This window comes from Dromiciops gliroides, chromosome 2 (genome assembly GCF_019393635.1).
Source record: "Dromiciops gliroides isolate mDroGli1 chromosome 2, mDroGli1.pri, whole genome shotgun sequence".
In the NCBI taxonomy this organism is placed as follows: Eukaryota; Metazoa; Chordata; class Mammalia; order Microbiotheria; family Microbiotheriidae; genus Dromiciops; species Dromiciops gliroides.
This window is the reverse complement of record NC_057862.1, coordinates 392,886,733-392,901,434: the sequence shown is the minus strand read 5'-3', so window position 1 is coordinate 392,901,434 and position 14,702 is coordinate 392,886,733. Positions and strand designations below refer to the sequence as shown.

The 14,702-nt window shown below is 46.3% G+C and overlaps 1 protein-coding gene across 1 annotated transcript; it reads left to right on the top strand.

The window, feature by feature from the left end:
• Positions 1 to 1,557: 1,557 nt before the first annotated feature.
• On the top strand, positions 1,558 to 14,701 carry LOC122742502 (cilia- and flagella-associated protein 157-like). The gene is made up of 9 exons (XM_043986790.1): positions 1,558 to 1,709; positions 2,785 to 3,056; positions 6,253 to 6,406; positions 6,924 to 7,191; positions 9,399 to 9,529; positions 10,408 to 10,558; positions 11,447 to 11,634; positions 11,773 to 11,941; positions 12,070 to 14,701. The coding sequence occupies exons 1-9, from the start codon at positions 1,564 to 1,566 to the stop codon at positions 12,157 to 12,159; spliced, it is 1,569 nt and encodes a 522-aa protein (XP_043842725.1). The 5' UTR covers positions 1,558 to 1,563; the 3' UTR covers positions 12,160 to 14,701.
• Position 14,702: the final 1 nt, after the last annotated feature.

Sequence of the window (14,702 nt, the reverse complement as noted above, 5' to 3'; positions counted from 1 at the left end):
GATGCAGCAAAGAAGACCAAGATGAAGTGGTCATATAGGTCAGAGGAGGACCAGCACTGTATAGCAAGGGTTGGCAAGGTGAGGGGGAAAAAAAGCACAGAAGCCAATTAAGAGGCATTGCTGGGGGGCAGCTAGGTGGCTCAGTGGATAGAGCACCAGCCCTGGATTCAGGAGGACCTGAGTTCAATCCAGCCTCAGAGACTTGACATTTACTAGCTGTGTGACCCTGGGTAAGTCACTTAACCTTCATTGCCCTGCAAAAAAAAAGGGGGGAAGCTAGGTGATGCAGTGGACAAAGCACCGGCCCTGGATTCAGGAAGACCTGAGTTCAAATCTGACCTCAGATACTTGACACTTACTGGCTGTGTGACCCTGGGCAAATCACTTAACCCTCATCGCCTCACCCCCAAAAATAAAATAAAAAAAGGCATTGCTGAAGAACTGGTAACAAAGTAGTTGTTTATAGACTGGGGAATGGCTAAACAAATTATAGTACAAGAATGCAGGTGGTATTGTTATTGTTGTTTGTCCTTTATTTTCAAAATGGACCAGTGACATCAGGGGTGTTGTGAGTGGATTGGATTTAAGTGAGGCAGAGTTGTCAGCCTCACTTGCTCTTCCAGTCATCAAAGTCCAGTGGCAGGACAAAAGTCAAGACAACCAGCAATGGCCTGGGGAGCAGCCGATGACCTTAGCATCTTTGATGCCTGACAAACTCTAAGCACTCCACAGCACCCACTTCAGCCATCTTCAGGGCCATTGTTCTTCCCTTCCCCCCTCCCTCCCACCCCAATTTTCTTTTAAAATCTTATTACAAGGGGCAGCTAGGTGGTGCAATGGATAGAGCACTGGCCCTGGAGTCAGGAGGACCTGAGTTCAAATCCAGCCTCAGATACTTGACACTTACTAGCTGTGTGACCCTGGGCAAGTCACTTAACTCCAATTGCCTCACCAAAAAACAAAAAACAAAAAACAAAAAAAACTTATTACAAAGGATGGTTCATTGGTTACAGGACAGCAAGAGATGCGTTCAGAAATGAATGTATTTATACAATCTATATCACACTGCTTTCTGTTTTGAGGAGGAGGGAGGGGAGGAGAAGGGAGGAGAAAAATTTGGAACTAAAATCCTGTGGAAACAAATGTTGAAAACTATCCTTATATATAACTGGAAAATAATAAAATACTTTAAAAAATAAAAATAAAAAGGATGAGAGGCTGAAAAAAAGAAATGAATGTATTGTAGAAACAAAAGGTATAAATGCAAATAACAGAAAAATCTTTTAAAATGGGCTATTGTAGATGACAAATAATAAAAGCCTGATTTTTTTTAGGAAGTTTCTGTGGGAATGCAGAAGATTGGAAGATGCAGGCAAGGGACAGATTTTTGCATATCCTAGTGAGGCAAGAAGAAGAGATAGGAAAAAATGAATACAGTCCCAACTTCAAAGAGGTCAGGTTTCCTTTAAATTCATCTCCTTCTTTGCCTGTTGCTATGTAGGGAGGGGGCAGCTTCCTTAGCAACAGCTTGGCCTTTTAAAGGAGCAGCAGCTGCAGTCAGCCATGGCTCCTAAAAAGAAAGGAGAGGGGAAGAAGAAGAAGAAGAAAACAGATATCCAAACAGCTACTAAAGCCATCCAGGAAGTCCTAACAGAGACCCGGGAGTTCTACCACATTCAAATCCGGGACCTGGAGAATCGGCTTGACAAGTCAGTGAGTCAGGAGGCCCAGACGACAGCCAGTCACCGTTCCACACTCTGTTGGGGCAATGGGGGCAACAGACTTTGGACCCCTTGGGAGGGAGGGACTGCCTTAGGTCCCTCTCCTGGCACTAATGAGAAGGGCTCTGGATATGGAGCCAAGAGACCTGAGTATTAACACTAGCTCTTCCTCCAACCAAATCTGTGACCTTGAGCAAGTATTTCCTCATCCCCAACCCAGGACCTCAGCTTCTCCATCCATAAAAATGAAGGGGTTGAAATAGATGGCCCCTCTGGGTCCTTTCAGCTCTAACAGTCTGAAGAACAGACCAGCTCTGAGTACCAGAAAGCTAAAGTCCAGGGGGTGGGGGCAGGGGGACTGGTCGCTGTGCTTGGCTCCTGGGAGGGCTCTGGTTCAGAGTGGGAGATGGTCAGTCTGACTCCCAGGTTGCTCAACTCCTCTTTCTGAGCCCTTTCCAACCACTCAGCCCCTCTATCTCCTCTGCCTGTGCTGACCGAGCAACTCAGCTTTCCGAAAAGCTCGATCACATTGAAGTAATGGGGATTTGCATCATGCAAAGGGATGGGCAGGGCAAGCCACAGGGTTGCCTCTCAAGCATCAGTGACAGGCCACTGAAGAGAGATGTTTTTGGAAAGTGTGGTGTTGTACTGCAATCACACCAGGTTAACAGCTGCTCTGTCTTTTACCTAAGCACAAATATCTCTGATTCTTTCCAAATCAGTTGGGAAAGTTCCTGGCTTTGAGGAGTTCCATTTTTCTCCTAGTTCTATAAGGCTGATGATATTACAGCCTCATGTTGATCTCCACTATCTGTCTGCATCCTTTCTGCTCCTTTGGACCTGCTGTTGTCTTCTCGTTCTTTTCTCCTAGGAAGTTGGAAGACAGCATCAATGCCCCCAGTTCCTCACCATTTTGCTTATTGTCTCCTTCCTGACTGGGTAGGAAAGATCACTAGGGAACCTCTAGACAACCTAACCTCTCTTAAAATCTTGTCCCAGTTCCTACAATCATCTGGCAGGAAAGCATTCTGCTCCTCCAGCTCTTGCCTGCCTCCTTCCCTAGGTACAAAAATAAGTGGGATGAATTGTCCCGGCAAGAGAAGGCCTTCCAGGATGAGTTTGACCAGCTGGCCCACAACAAGAAAGAGGTCGTTTCCTTCCTGAAACGAACTCTCAACCAGCGTGTGGATGAGATCGCTGACCTTAACTCTCAGCTGCAGGGGCTGCAGATCTCTAAGGAGATGGAGAAGGATGCCTTTGAGGCCCAGCTGGCCCAGGTGCGCCATGAGTTCCAGGAGACCAAAGACCAGCTCACCATGGAGAATATCATATTAGGTAAGGGAAGGGCCCAAATCAGGCAGACCATTTATAACATCTTCACTGAGTGATTCCAAGCCACTGACCTAGGCTGCACCATGGATGAGATAGAAGGAAAAGGCAGATCCCTGCCTTCAAGAAAGAGAACTTATCTAGGTAAGTACTTAAGAAATACACAGTAAACTGGAAAATGTCAAGTACTCTTACTCAAGGAAGTGGGGCTAGAAGATAATGAATGTGATCATTTAACAAATGTACCAGAATTTTGACATCTCAAGGAGAGATACCCTCTCAAAGTAGTCTCCTCTGAGAAGCTGTGAGTTTATTCCAGAAAGACTGCTGTTACTTAAATAATTTCTGGAATTCTCTTTGAAGATTGCCTTCAGAGCCATTTAATAAATAAAATTTAAAAACAAATTAGTGTTGAGACAAAAGCCATATCTTGTTTGTGATCCCAAAACATATGACCTAGTTGTTACTGCCTTTTTTACCAGACAGAATTATAAATTACTTGTGTCTATTTTCATCCAAATTTCTTTTTTTTAATTTTTTTTAATAGTTTTTTTTTTTTGGTGGAGGGCAGGGCAATGAGGGTTAAGTGACTTGCCCAGAATCACACAGCTAGTAAGTGTCAAATGTTTGAGGTCACATTTGAAGTCAGGTCCTCCTGAATCCAGGGTTGGTGCTTTATCCACTGTGCCATCTAGCTGCCCCATCCAAATTTCAAAAGAGGGTGATTTGCCACCAATGAGGCTAATAAAAAGAGAGTGCTACAATGTCTAAAGGTTAACATGGTCTGGTAGACCAGTGTGGAATTTAATTTGGAATCAGAAGACATGGGTTCATATTAAAGTTCTCCATACTTTAATGTTTGATCTTAGATCACTTAACCTTTTCTTGGATCTTTGATTCTCTAAACGAGGTGGTCAGACTCCATGAGCCTGTCCAGCTCTAGAGCTTATGGTCATAAAACCATATACCGAAGGGGCAGCTAGGTGGCGCAGTGGATAGAGCACTGGCCCTGGATTCAGGAGGACCTGAGTTCAAATCCAGCCTCAGACACTTAACACTTACTAGCTGTGTGACCCTGGGCAAGTCACTTAACCCCAATTGCCTCACTAAAAAAAAAAACACATATACCGAGAGCCAGAGAGACCTCAGATGTCACCTACACCAACCCCCTCGTTTTACAGATGAGGAAACTGAGGCCTAGGGAGATTAAATGATTTGCCCAAGGTCACACAGTCAGTAGAGGTCAGAGCTGGGATGTGAAGAGTCTTCTGGATCTAGAACTAGTGCTTTTTCTGCTCATTAAGACAAGTTTCTAAAGTATTTTTTTAAATCTATGTTCACATGAATGAAAGAATGAAATGAAATGAATGAAAAAGTGCTTTTTTGTGGGGGTGGGGCAATGAGGGTTAAATGGCTGGCCCAGGGTCACACAGCTAGTAAGTGTCAAGTGTCTGAGGTTGCATTTGAACTCAGGTCCTCCTGAACATAGGGCCGGTGCTTTATCCACTGTGCCACCTAGCTGCCCCTAAAAAGTGCTTCTTAAGCACTCACTGTATGCAAAGCACTGTTCTGTAAGTGCTAGGGAGACCAGTAGAAAAATAAGACAGTTCCTCCCCTCAAGAAGCTCACATTCTAATGGGAGAGATGACAGCACATACAGAATGTTTTAGCTACAAGTTGAATGGAAAGGTACCATGTTTCTTCAAGTATAGTAGTGTGGCGATTAAAATATGTGGTCGCCCTATAATTGTCCCAAGTTTAGGGAATGTAGCTGGGGTTTATCATATATTTATTACTTAGAAATTATAGGCTACTGCACCAGTTTTGGGGGCATTAAGCATTTATTAAAGCATATTAAATATTAGTAAAGAGAGCACATGGCTCAGAAAGTTAAGGAGAGATAGTGGGGTACCATAGTAGGCTGCGTCTGCTTCCTTCAAGTGCCAGGGCCAAGAGAGTGAGTCAGAGGGGACACTTCCTGCGGTCAGGAGCAAAGGTGACCCTTACACACTGCTCAAAACTAATTGACTAGCATCATTCAAATCTACTGGTTCACTGGACTTGAGGGTGGTCCATGAACAGTATGTGCTGATGTCAGAGTTCAGAGAGCAGACCCTCTGAGGGGAAAAGCTTTCAGGTAGGTGTGGTTTTTAGTGAGGTAACTTCCTGTAGGTAGTCAACAAGGTCATTCTACATTTCCTTTGAAATTCTCCTGACTCTGGGCTGGCCTTAAGAAAGGTCAGGGGGCAACTAGGTGGCACAGTGGATAAAGCACTGGCCCTGTAGTCAGGAGGACCTGAGTTCAAATCCTGCCTCAGACACTTGACACTTACTAGCTGTATGACCCTAGGCAAGTCACTTAACCCCAATTGCCTCACCAAAAAAAAAAAGTCAGGCAAGGCTCTCTGAGTTAGGCCCTAGAGTGAGGGCCTCTAAAAGTCCCCAAACCCCATTTTTTCTCACAGTAACAAAGCAAATGTAATACATCCATTACCACGTAGACATTTATCCTCCATGTCATTCCCACTGATGAATTCTTTTGAGTTTCTGATGTTCAACAATTTCACAATGTCAAGGATTTGGGTGGCAACTTCCTTTTCTGGGTCTTGAATAGCTGTGGTTGCAGCACCCACAGAAACAATTAGCAGACCATGTCTCCACAGGGGTTGCTTCCCAGGAGAATGGCTGAAGGTAGGACTGGAAATGGAACAAGTGATCGTTCAAATAAACGTACATTTTCCCAAGTGAACCACCCTGAAGGGACGAGACTCATTTGTATATTGTGATCAATTAGCCACACCTTGCATAAGTGTTCTAGATTTCTGAAAAGGGGGAAGTCATGGGGGACTAGTCAAGAAAGCAGATGGTAGGATTTGAGTTAAGTCTTGAAACATAAGTCTACTCTAAATAAATGGAAGAAAAGGAGAGAGGGCTTACCAAGGGGAAGGTTTTGATTGGGCAAAACCCTAAAAGGTACTGGATATGCTTGGCACAGGGAACACTAGGAAGACTTCATGAAGCAGAGGGTGTGGGTTGGGAAGCTGTGAGAGACAGGCCCGGAGCAGTGGGTGCAAAGAAGAGTTTCACCAGGGAGCCCATGCCTGGGGGTAAATCATCTCATACACCCCAGGCCACCCTCAGGCCAGTTGGAGACTTTCTAGGGTGCTGGGGTCCACTTGCTCACGAGGTCTTTCCTGGGCAGGGGGTAAGCTGGCGGCCCTAGAGGAGTTCCAATTCCAGAAAAGTGATCTCCTGGCCAAATTTTCCCTTTTGGAGGAGCAGCTGAAGAAGCAGCAAGATGACTACAAATCCTATGTTTATCACATGGAAAGGAAGGCTGTGATGGATAAAGAAAGGTTTGAGCCACCTGTTGGTAATGGTGGGTTGGGGGATGGGAGGGGTAGGGGTACAGGATGGGGTGAAATAAAGGACTGACAACTCTTCTCCTAGTATCTAATTGGCTCTAGGGGTCATCCACCCAAATCAAAGGATATCTATTAGGAGATCTAGTCATCCAAGCTTAGGCAACTGAAATAGGAGTCTGGGGAATCTACCTCTTAGTTCCTAGCTGCGCAACCTCGCATTAACCTGTGTGTATGCTTGGCCTCAGTTTCCTCATCCATAAAGGATTGGTATTGACCTGGGATTCATTCTAGCTCTGATGCTCTATAATTCTGTATCTCCACGGCCAATTTATAAGGCATGGGATTAGAGAACATCAGCAGAAAATCTCAGTGCCGGAGGAAGAGCAGAGGTTGTTTTTGTTTTGTTTTGTTTTGTTTTTGTCTTCTGGAAAGAGGTCTCTGAAATTTAATTCCAAAAATATCTAAGGCCCTGGGCATCATACTAGGTCTTTTTCTCTATTCTACAAAGACTTCGGAAGGACATAATCCATCGTATAAACACAGTGGCAGCTGAGTTTCGCAAGGTTTCTAGCTCCCAGATGGCAGAGACAACAAAGAGAGCTATCCGGGAGAACATGACTGTGGCCCTAGATCTGGCCAAAATAAACTCCGGAAATTTGGAGCAGCTAAAGGAGAATGATGAGCTGAAAGAGTCTAAGGTGGAGTTGTGCAAACAGCTGGCCATTCTGGAGAGAAATGAGAAGACCATGGTTAAAAACAGCCTCACTCACATCAAGGTAGGACCTGCCATGTCACAAGAGAGAAAGGTTCTAACCTGCATGTACACTGATGCCCTGTCCTAGAAGGAGGGTTTATCAGAGGCCTGAATCCTTGATAAAGCTAAGGAAGCTGGGGTGAGGAGAGAGTGAAGATATTAGAGAGAAAATTTTTTTCTTTAGGACCAGATTTTTTTGTTTTTGTTTTTCCCCCTAGCAGCAGTGAAGTGGAAGTAGAGGTGAGGAAAGGGTGCTATGGGAGAGACAGAGGATGAACAGGATGAAGAATAGAAGAAATACAGTACTCCCTAAATAAATGAAATTAGGGGAAACATGTTTTGTTTTAATGTACTCTGGTGGCTAGCACGGTATTTGGCACAGAGTAGGCAGCTATGGAAAGTTTGCAAGAGTTAAAAACTAAAAGTTATGTGGAAGGCTTTAGTGGCTGCCAGGGAGCTGTCCACTACAGAGGTGCTGACAGACTTCAAGTAATGAGAATAGTCAGACCATCCTTGAGAAATGCAAAAAGAGCCCCACCTCCTTCTTTTTTCCTCTCCTCCATTCTTTTCCCCTCTCTTTCATCCCTTACTCCGTCTTCTGGAAGAGCTAACAAGCTGGAATCTTCATAGCCTGAAGAGAAGTGTCTGTACAACAGTCTTCCTCTATGTACCTTGTGTGATTTTCCCAATAAGGGGGGAAAAACAGGACTGTAAGGACTGTGTTTTTCTTCAGGAAACAAACTCTAGGGTCTGTGTAACTGGCCCTTGGTACTTTACAGGGAATTTTTATCCAATTCTGTGTGTTTACACGAGCCAAGGCTGGCCTGGAGGATAAGTTGTAGTAACATTATGATTGATCATTGAGACCCATCTAAAAGGGAAGGAAGGTGGTAGTCTCTATACCAGGAACCTTTCCAGCAGTCACATTTCAGTCTGAGCTCATATTTCATGATGTTTTCATGCCATAACCTCTCTTATTTTTGTTCTGGAACTCATCCCTAGGTCTTCTGTATTATTTTCACATCTGGTAACAAAGCTTCCAATCATAATTTTGGTGGGTGAGGGGCATACAGCTTTTTAAAAATTTCCTCTCTTTGGCACAGTGGTTAAAGCACTGGCCCTGGAGTCAGGAGTACCTGAGTTCAAATCCGGCCTCAGACACTTAACACTTACTAGCTGTGTGACCCTGGGCAAGTCACTTAACCCCCATTGCCCCGCAAAAACAAAAACAAAAAACCAAAAAAAAAATTTTTCCTCTCTTCCACAAGGCAGGTGCTAGAACAGCATGGCCCTCTTTAGCCTTCCCACATTTCAAAACCACTTGTTACACTCAAGGAGCTCTCATGTGGCTATTCTGGTCCTGAGTGGTCTGTGATTGGGTGTATCTCATTGGGATGCATCCTTTTTGCTAACAGAACTATCTCTGTATAAAGACTGTTTATACCCTCAAGGGGCTTAGAAGCCTAGTTTGGGAGAAAGATCCATATGAATTAAATGTTAAGGAGTATGAGAACATGACAGGGCAATAGAAGAGATGTCAGAAGATAGCAAGATGCTAAATCAGCAGTGCAGACATATGTAAAGGGAGAGGAGGGAAGACCATCATTGTGGACTGGGGTCCTCAGGAAAGGTTTCATAAGGCAGGACTTGAAGGATAGGTAAGATTTGGGTAGATTGAGGGAGGCTTTTTTTCTTTTATTATTATTATTTTTGTGGGGCAACGGGGGTTAAGTGACTTGCCCAGGGTCACACAGCTAGTAAGTATCAAGTGTCTGAGGCCAGATTTGAACTCAGGTCTTCCTGAATCCAGGGCCAATGCTTTATCCACTGCACCACCTAGCTGCCCCGAGGGGGGCTTTTTTTTTTGGTGAGGCAATTGGGGTTAAGTGACTTGCCCAGGGTCACACAGCTAGTAAGTGTTAAGTGTCTGAGGCTGGATTTGCACTCAGGTCCTCCTGAATCCAGGGCCAGTGCTCTATCCACTGCACCACCTAGCTGCCCTGAGAGAGGCTTCTTTTAAACAAGGGAAACAACAGTTCATCTGTTAAATGTATGTATGCACACACACATATGTATTTAAATTAACATATACACTGGGGATGTGGGAAAAGCACAATACGATTTTCTTCAGCCCTGTAAACCACCTTGAACAGATAGCAGCCTACCCTGGGATGGTAGCTGGTCATATGTGTTGCTCATGTAGTCACTAGCCTCTCCCTTCTCACCTAGATGATCCAACTTCTTTCTGAAAAGTACCAGGAGCAGCAGCATGCAGAAATTGAAGCTGACCAGCTTCGGATCATATTGAACCAGGCAGAGATTGCTTTTCAGCAGATGGAGGAAGACAACAAAGAGCTGAAGTAAGATAATTTAACCCCCACTCCAAGGGAGTGAAGAGGAGGGATGGGATAGATGGGAAAATTTACCCTCCTAAGGGTAATACTCAGCATAAGAAGCCAGAGCTCTGCTCACACAAGGTAACTAGCCAATGAATTCCTAGGTATTTATTGGAGGAATATTAGGATTGGGACATGGAAGGACCTCTAATTTGGGAATGAAGCAATCTGGCCCCCAGCCTTAACTCTGTTACAAACTTTGCATGGCTTGGATATAGACACCTCCATTCTCTCTCTGGGCTTTTGTTTCCTTCTCCGGAATGTAGGAGACAGACACATGATCTCTTGAGGTCACATCTAACTCTAAGAATAATGATTTAACCAGAGGTGGTCCCAGACCAGTGTAGACACAGGGAGTGTCTGTACCCCCTCATGGTCAAGAAGCAGCAGCAAGAGGTACCGATCCCGGCTAACACAGCCATCCCTAAGTACAGCTCTGTCTTACGTACAGCCCACCATCCTCCTCCTTCATCCCCACCACATAAAGAGAATGAGGACCATGATAATTATGATAATGATGATGGTTATGGTATTAATAATAATGCTGATAACAGTATGGTGATAATAGCTAGTATTTATATAGCACTTTAAGGTTTGCAAAGCACTTTGCAGATGGTACCTCATTTGATCCTCACAACACCCCTAGGAGGGGAGTGTTTTTATTAGCCTCATTTTACAGGGTTAAGTGACTTGTCCAGGATCACACAGCTAAGAATCATCTGAAGCAGGATTAGAACTCAGATTCTTCTTACCTCCAAGTCTAGCACTTTACCTACTGCAGGGTGAGGGGGTACAGTGGAAGGAAAGCCAGACCCTCATAGTCCATGGTCCCCGGTGCCCAGGGACAGGATAAAAACCTTGAGGAGGCAACTGAACAACCAGAAGACAGAGGGCAAGAGGCTAACCAAGGAGCTGGACAAGGAGAGGGGTAACCGACAAAGCCTGGAGATTTTGCTGACCAGAGCAACTTGCCACCTCCGGGACCTTCTAAAGGTGAGTATGTAGACCCTTGCTCAAGATGTGGCCAGTCAAGGGGTCATCTAGGTGGTGCAGTGGATAAAGCACCGGACCTGGAGTCAGGAGTACCTGAGTTCAAATCCGACCTCAGACACTTGACACTTATTAGCTGTGTGACCCTAGGCAAGTCACTTAACCCCCATTGCCCCGCAAAAAACAAACAAACAAAAGATGTGGCTAGTCAAGGCTAAGGTCCCAAAGGAAGAGAACTATCCAATCAGAAATGTGTACTGCATTACCTGCCCACGGGCAACAGGCCAATGTGCCAGGAATGCAACACTGAGTAACAGGGAAGACCCAAAGAGTACTAGGTGTGACCCCCCTTTAAACAAACCCAATGTGCCATCCTAGCAACAACCAGCACTCTACAGTGGACGAAGTGCTCCCACGTCCTTTATCTCATTTAATTCTTCCCATAACAGTGTAGGAAACGGAAGCTCAGGGAGACCTGGATTCTGCTCTCATCTCCGCCATTAACTCCCTGTGTGACTCTGGATATGACATTACACCTCTAGAATCCTAAAATCCCTGAAATGGAAGGAGCCTTAGGGACTGTCAAGTTTAGCCTGCCCATTCTTCAGATTAAGAAACCGTCCCAGACACAGAGAGTGACCCATATCACAAAGCATGCCATGCCCCATCTCTCGGCCTCAGCTTCCCCATGGACCACAAGTCCATAGAGGACTGTGGTGCTGTTGATTAAAACACTCAGTGTGTGTGAGATAGGTGCTGAGTCTGACTGCTGTGATAGGCACTGAGACCTGTGCGGATGGAGGCAGGTAGAGTGGGGGAGTTGGTGAGAGCTCATAGGACCAGCCTCTTTGCACACATTGGGCTTATCTTCCTCCTGATCCCCACCCCCAGACATGCCCTGAGAAAACTGAGGCTGGCGAGATAGACCTGTTATTCCACCTGGGGAGGAAGGAGATGCTGCGGCAACTGTTGACTATGTTGAATGAGGCTGTGCTTGTGGGGCCCCGGATCCCTGAGTTTGTGCCTCCCCCAGTTAAGACCCCCTCGATCCAGTCCTTCTTGACAACTATTGAAGAGAGGTGAGTGGTGATCTGGCCTGAGAGCCATCTTCTGGGAGAGATTTGGGTTGGGTTTTGAAAGATGCAAAATGGAGGAAGAGAAGGGTCTTACAGCTGGGTCCCTTTTTGAGATCCCCTCAACCCTCTCTTTCCTCTTAGTTCTCAGGAGCCTGAGCCCCCACCTCTGCTCCAGCAATTGGCCGACATTCAGCCTTACAGGCTTGGGGACCTGGGCCTGGTGCCTCGTCCACCCTCACCCACAGAGGATGGCAAAGATGCCAACACGTTCAGAAACATTAGGCCTGTTAAGGCCTTCAGCAGTCCTGAGGTGAGGAAATGAGGGAGGGTGAGGGCAAGACCCTACCAGGGGCAGCAGTTTTCTGATATATGGAGGGGGTGAAGAGGTAGGAGGATGGAGCTCAGGCCTCTCTCTTTCCATGAATTTTTCCTTTCCAGTTTCCAAGCCCTCGAATTGTGAAAGGGGTCAAGCAGGTCAGCATGCCAGCGTTCCACCTGTACCCCAATTGGGGAGGACAACAGGAATAGCTTCTCCCTTCCCCATTCCCTGACCCTCGGCTCTAGCAAAGGGAAAAGTAGAAGAAGAAATGCATGAAGAAGAAATGCAACTTGGACCTTGGTGGCCTCATCTTTATTTTCTGGGCAAGGGTGGGAGAGAAGGTAAATGTTTTATAAAGTAGTGATCACACAGGACTGGAAGAGCATCCATGCTGGCAACCGAGCTCCTCCCCTGCCCTGCCCTTGAGCACTGTGCTAGAATCCCCGGTGCCTGCCCTATGATATGGTGCCAGCCAAGAACGCTCCAAGGCAAGGAGATGCTCCCTGTGCCTATAGGGTCCCAGGACTGCTTCAGGAGTCACCCCCGTGCCAACCCATCCCAGATGAGGCTGAGCCTACTGCTTCTTCTCAGGTCGAAGGGATGGAAGAAAGTCCTCAGAAAGCTCCAGTGGGGTAGAGAGAGTTTGGAGGGACCTTCTATTGATGAATGAGGAAACAGAACTCTTAGTGCTTCTGAGAATGTCAGGCCAACCAGGAACCATCGAGCCACACCAGATGGATCAAAGCAGGGACGGAGGCCCCTTTGTAGAATAACTCCCCATAAACTGGTTCTGGGCTAGGAGAGATGCCCCTTCTTTCAGCCCCCTCCAAAACCTGACATCCAGACTAAGGTGTCTCCATGGAGGGCACTCACTAGGCCAAGGGGCAGCATCTAGAAATGTCAGGACAGGTAACACCACATCTCTCTGGGAGAATGAAGGAAAACAGACACCTGAGTTGAAACAATTGCTGACTCAGCTGTGATTTTTTTCAAAGCAAACCCAGAAAGGCCAAGTGTCAGAATGCAGAGCATATATAAAGAAGGGGGAGGGTAGGTGCCTCACTGTCCACTTCACCACCTCAGCTCCTTCTCTGGCATTGCCCCACCAGCCAGTCAACAAGCATGCATCAAGTACCTCCTATGTGCCAAACCCTGGGCAAGGGGCTGGGGAGTACAAGAATGAAGCAGAGGGGCGGCTAGGTGGCACAGTGGATAGAGCACTGGCCCTGGAGTCAGGAGTACCTGAGTTCAAATCCTGTCTGAGACACTTGATACTTATTAGCTGTGTGACCCTGGGCAAGTCACTTAACCCCAATTGCCTCACTAAAAAAAAAAAAAAAAGAATGAAGCAGCCCCTCCTCATAGGGAGCTTCCATTCCAGTAGACGGTGCTGCCAAGAAACAACTGCACATCTGGTGGTTTCTCCTCCCAACATCGCCGTCATGAGATAAGGGGACAAATGGTTATCAGTCATTTCACAGGTAGGGAGAGGGAGATCCAGCCTGGGAGAGGCCTCGAGGCCAGCCATGAAGGGCACAGAGGTAGAACTGCAGTAGGGGCACTGTCTCCCAGAGTGGGAGGTGGGGACCTTGGGGGTCTTGAATTCTTCCTAATATATTCCTTGGCTTCCTAGACAGTTTCTGCTATGGAGTTGCTTGTCCATCTTATGAGGCATCATAATGGATGGATGTCCTCGGTACTAGCTCATACATCTTGTCTTCTCAGAGAGACAGAAGGGGAGAGGCAGAGAAGAATAAGGAAAACTCAGGTCGAGGTTTGCCCCTTCCCTCCACATCCGATCTCCCATACTGAAAACACTGCACTCTATGCCCCTTTGTCAGTGACCTTTCCCTGGGGGCTGGGGGACACAGTAACTAAATGAAGTAGCTCCTTTTCCCCAGGTGGGACAAGGGAGTCTCTCATCCCAATCCCTGATTTTGCAATAGCCTAGGCCACGTCGTGCCCATTTGGCATTCATTTATTTTTTTGGTGAGGTGATTGGGGTTAAGTGACTTGCCCAGGGTGACATAGCTAGCAAGTGTCAAGTGTCTGAGGCCGGATTCAAACTCAGGTCCTTCTGACTCCAGGGCTAGTGTTCTATCTACTGTGCCACCTAGCTGCCCCCCCCATTTGGCACTCATGAGCTGTGGTGGGGTTTAAGGAACTGGACATCTGGGCCTCCCTGAGGTGCACAGGAGCCCAATGTGCACAGCTCTGTTGCTTCTTCCTCTGACATCCCACTTGGGAGACTGTGGGATACAATGGAAAGAATACTGGATTTTGAGTCAAAGGATCTGGGTTCAAATCTTGACTCTGATACTCACCTGTGTGACCTTGGGCAAGTTATATCACCTCTCTGAGATTTAGTTTGCATATCTATAAAATTAGGGGAGTTGAAGTAGATGACCACTGAGGGCCCTTCTATCACTCCATGATGCTACTCAATATTCAGTTGCTAGGACAGCTGGCAACACACCATGCATCATGCCCTTTGGCTGCCTATAGTTGTCTGGGCTGTCCCTTCTAACCAATGATGAGACTCAGAAAACCCCAGGAAGAAACTGTCCACAAGGAAATCCAGACCACATGACTCCCCTAAAAGAAATCATCATGAGTGCCTTATGCTTATACAGCCACCTCAGACTTTCCCAAGAGCTTTCACATCCATTGTCTCATTTCAGTTCAATGTCCAGAGGCAGCTAGGTGACCCAGTGGATAGACTGTTGGACCTGGAGATAGGAAGATCAGAATT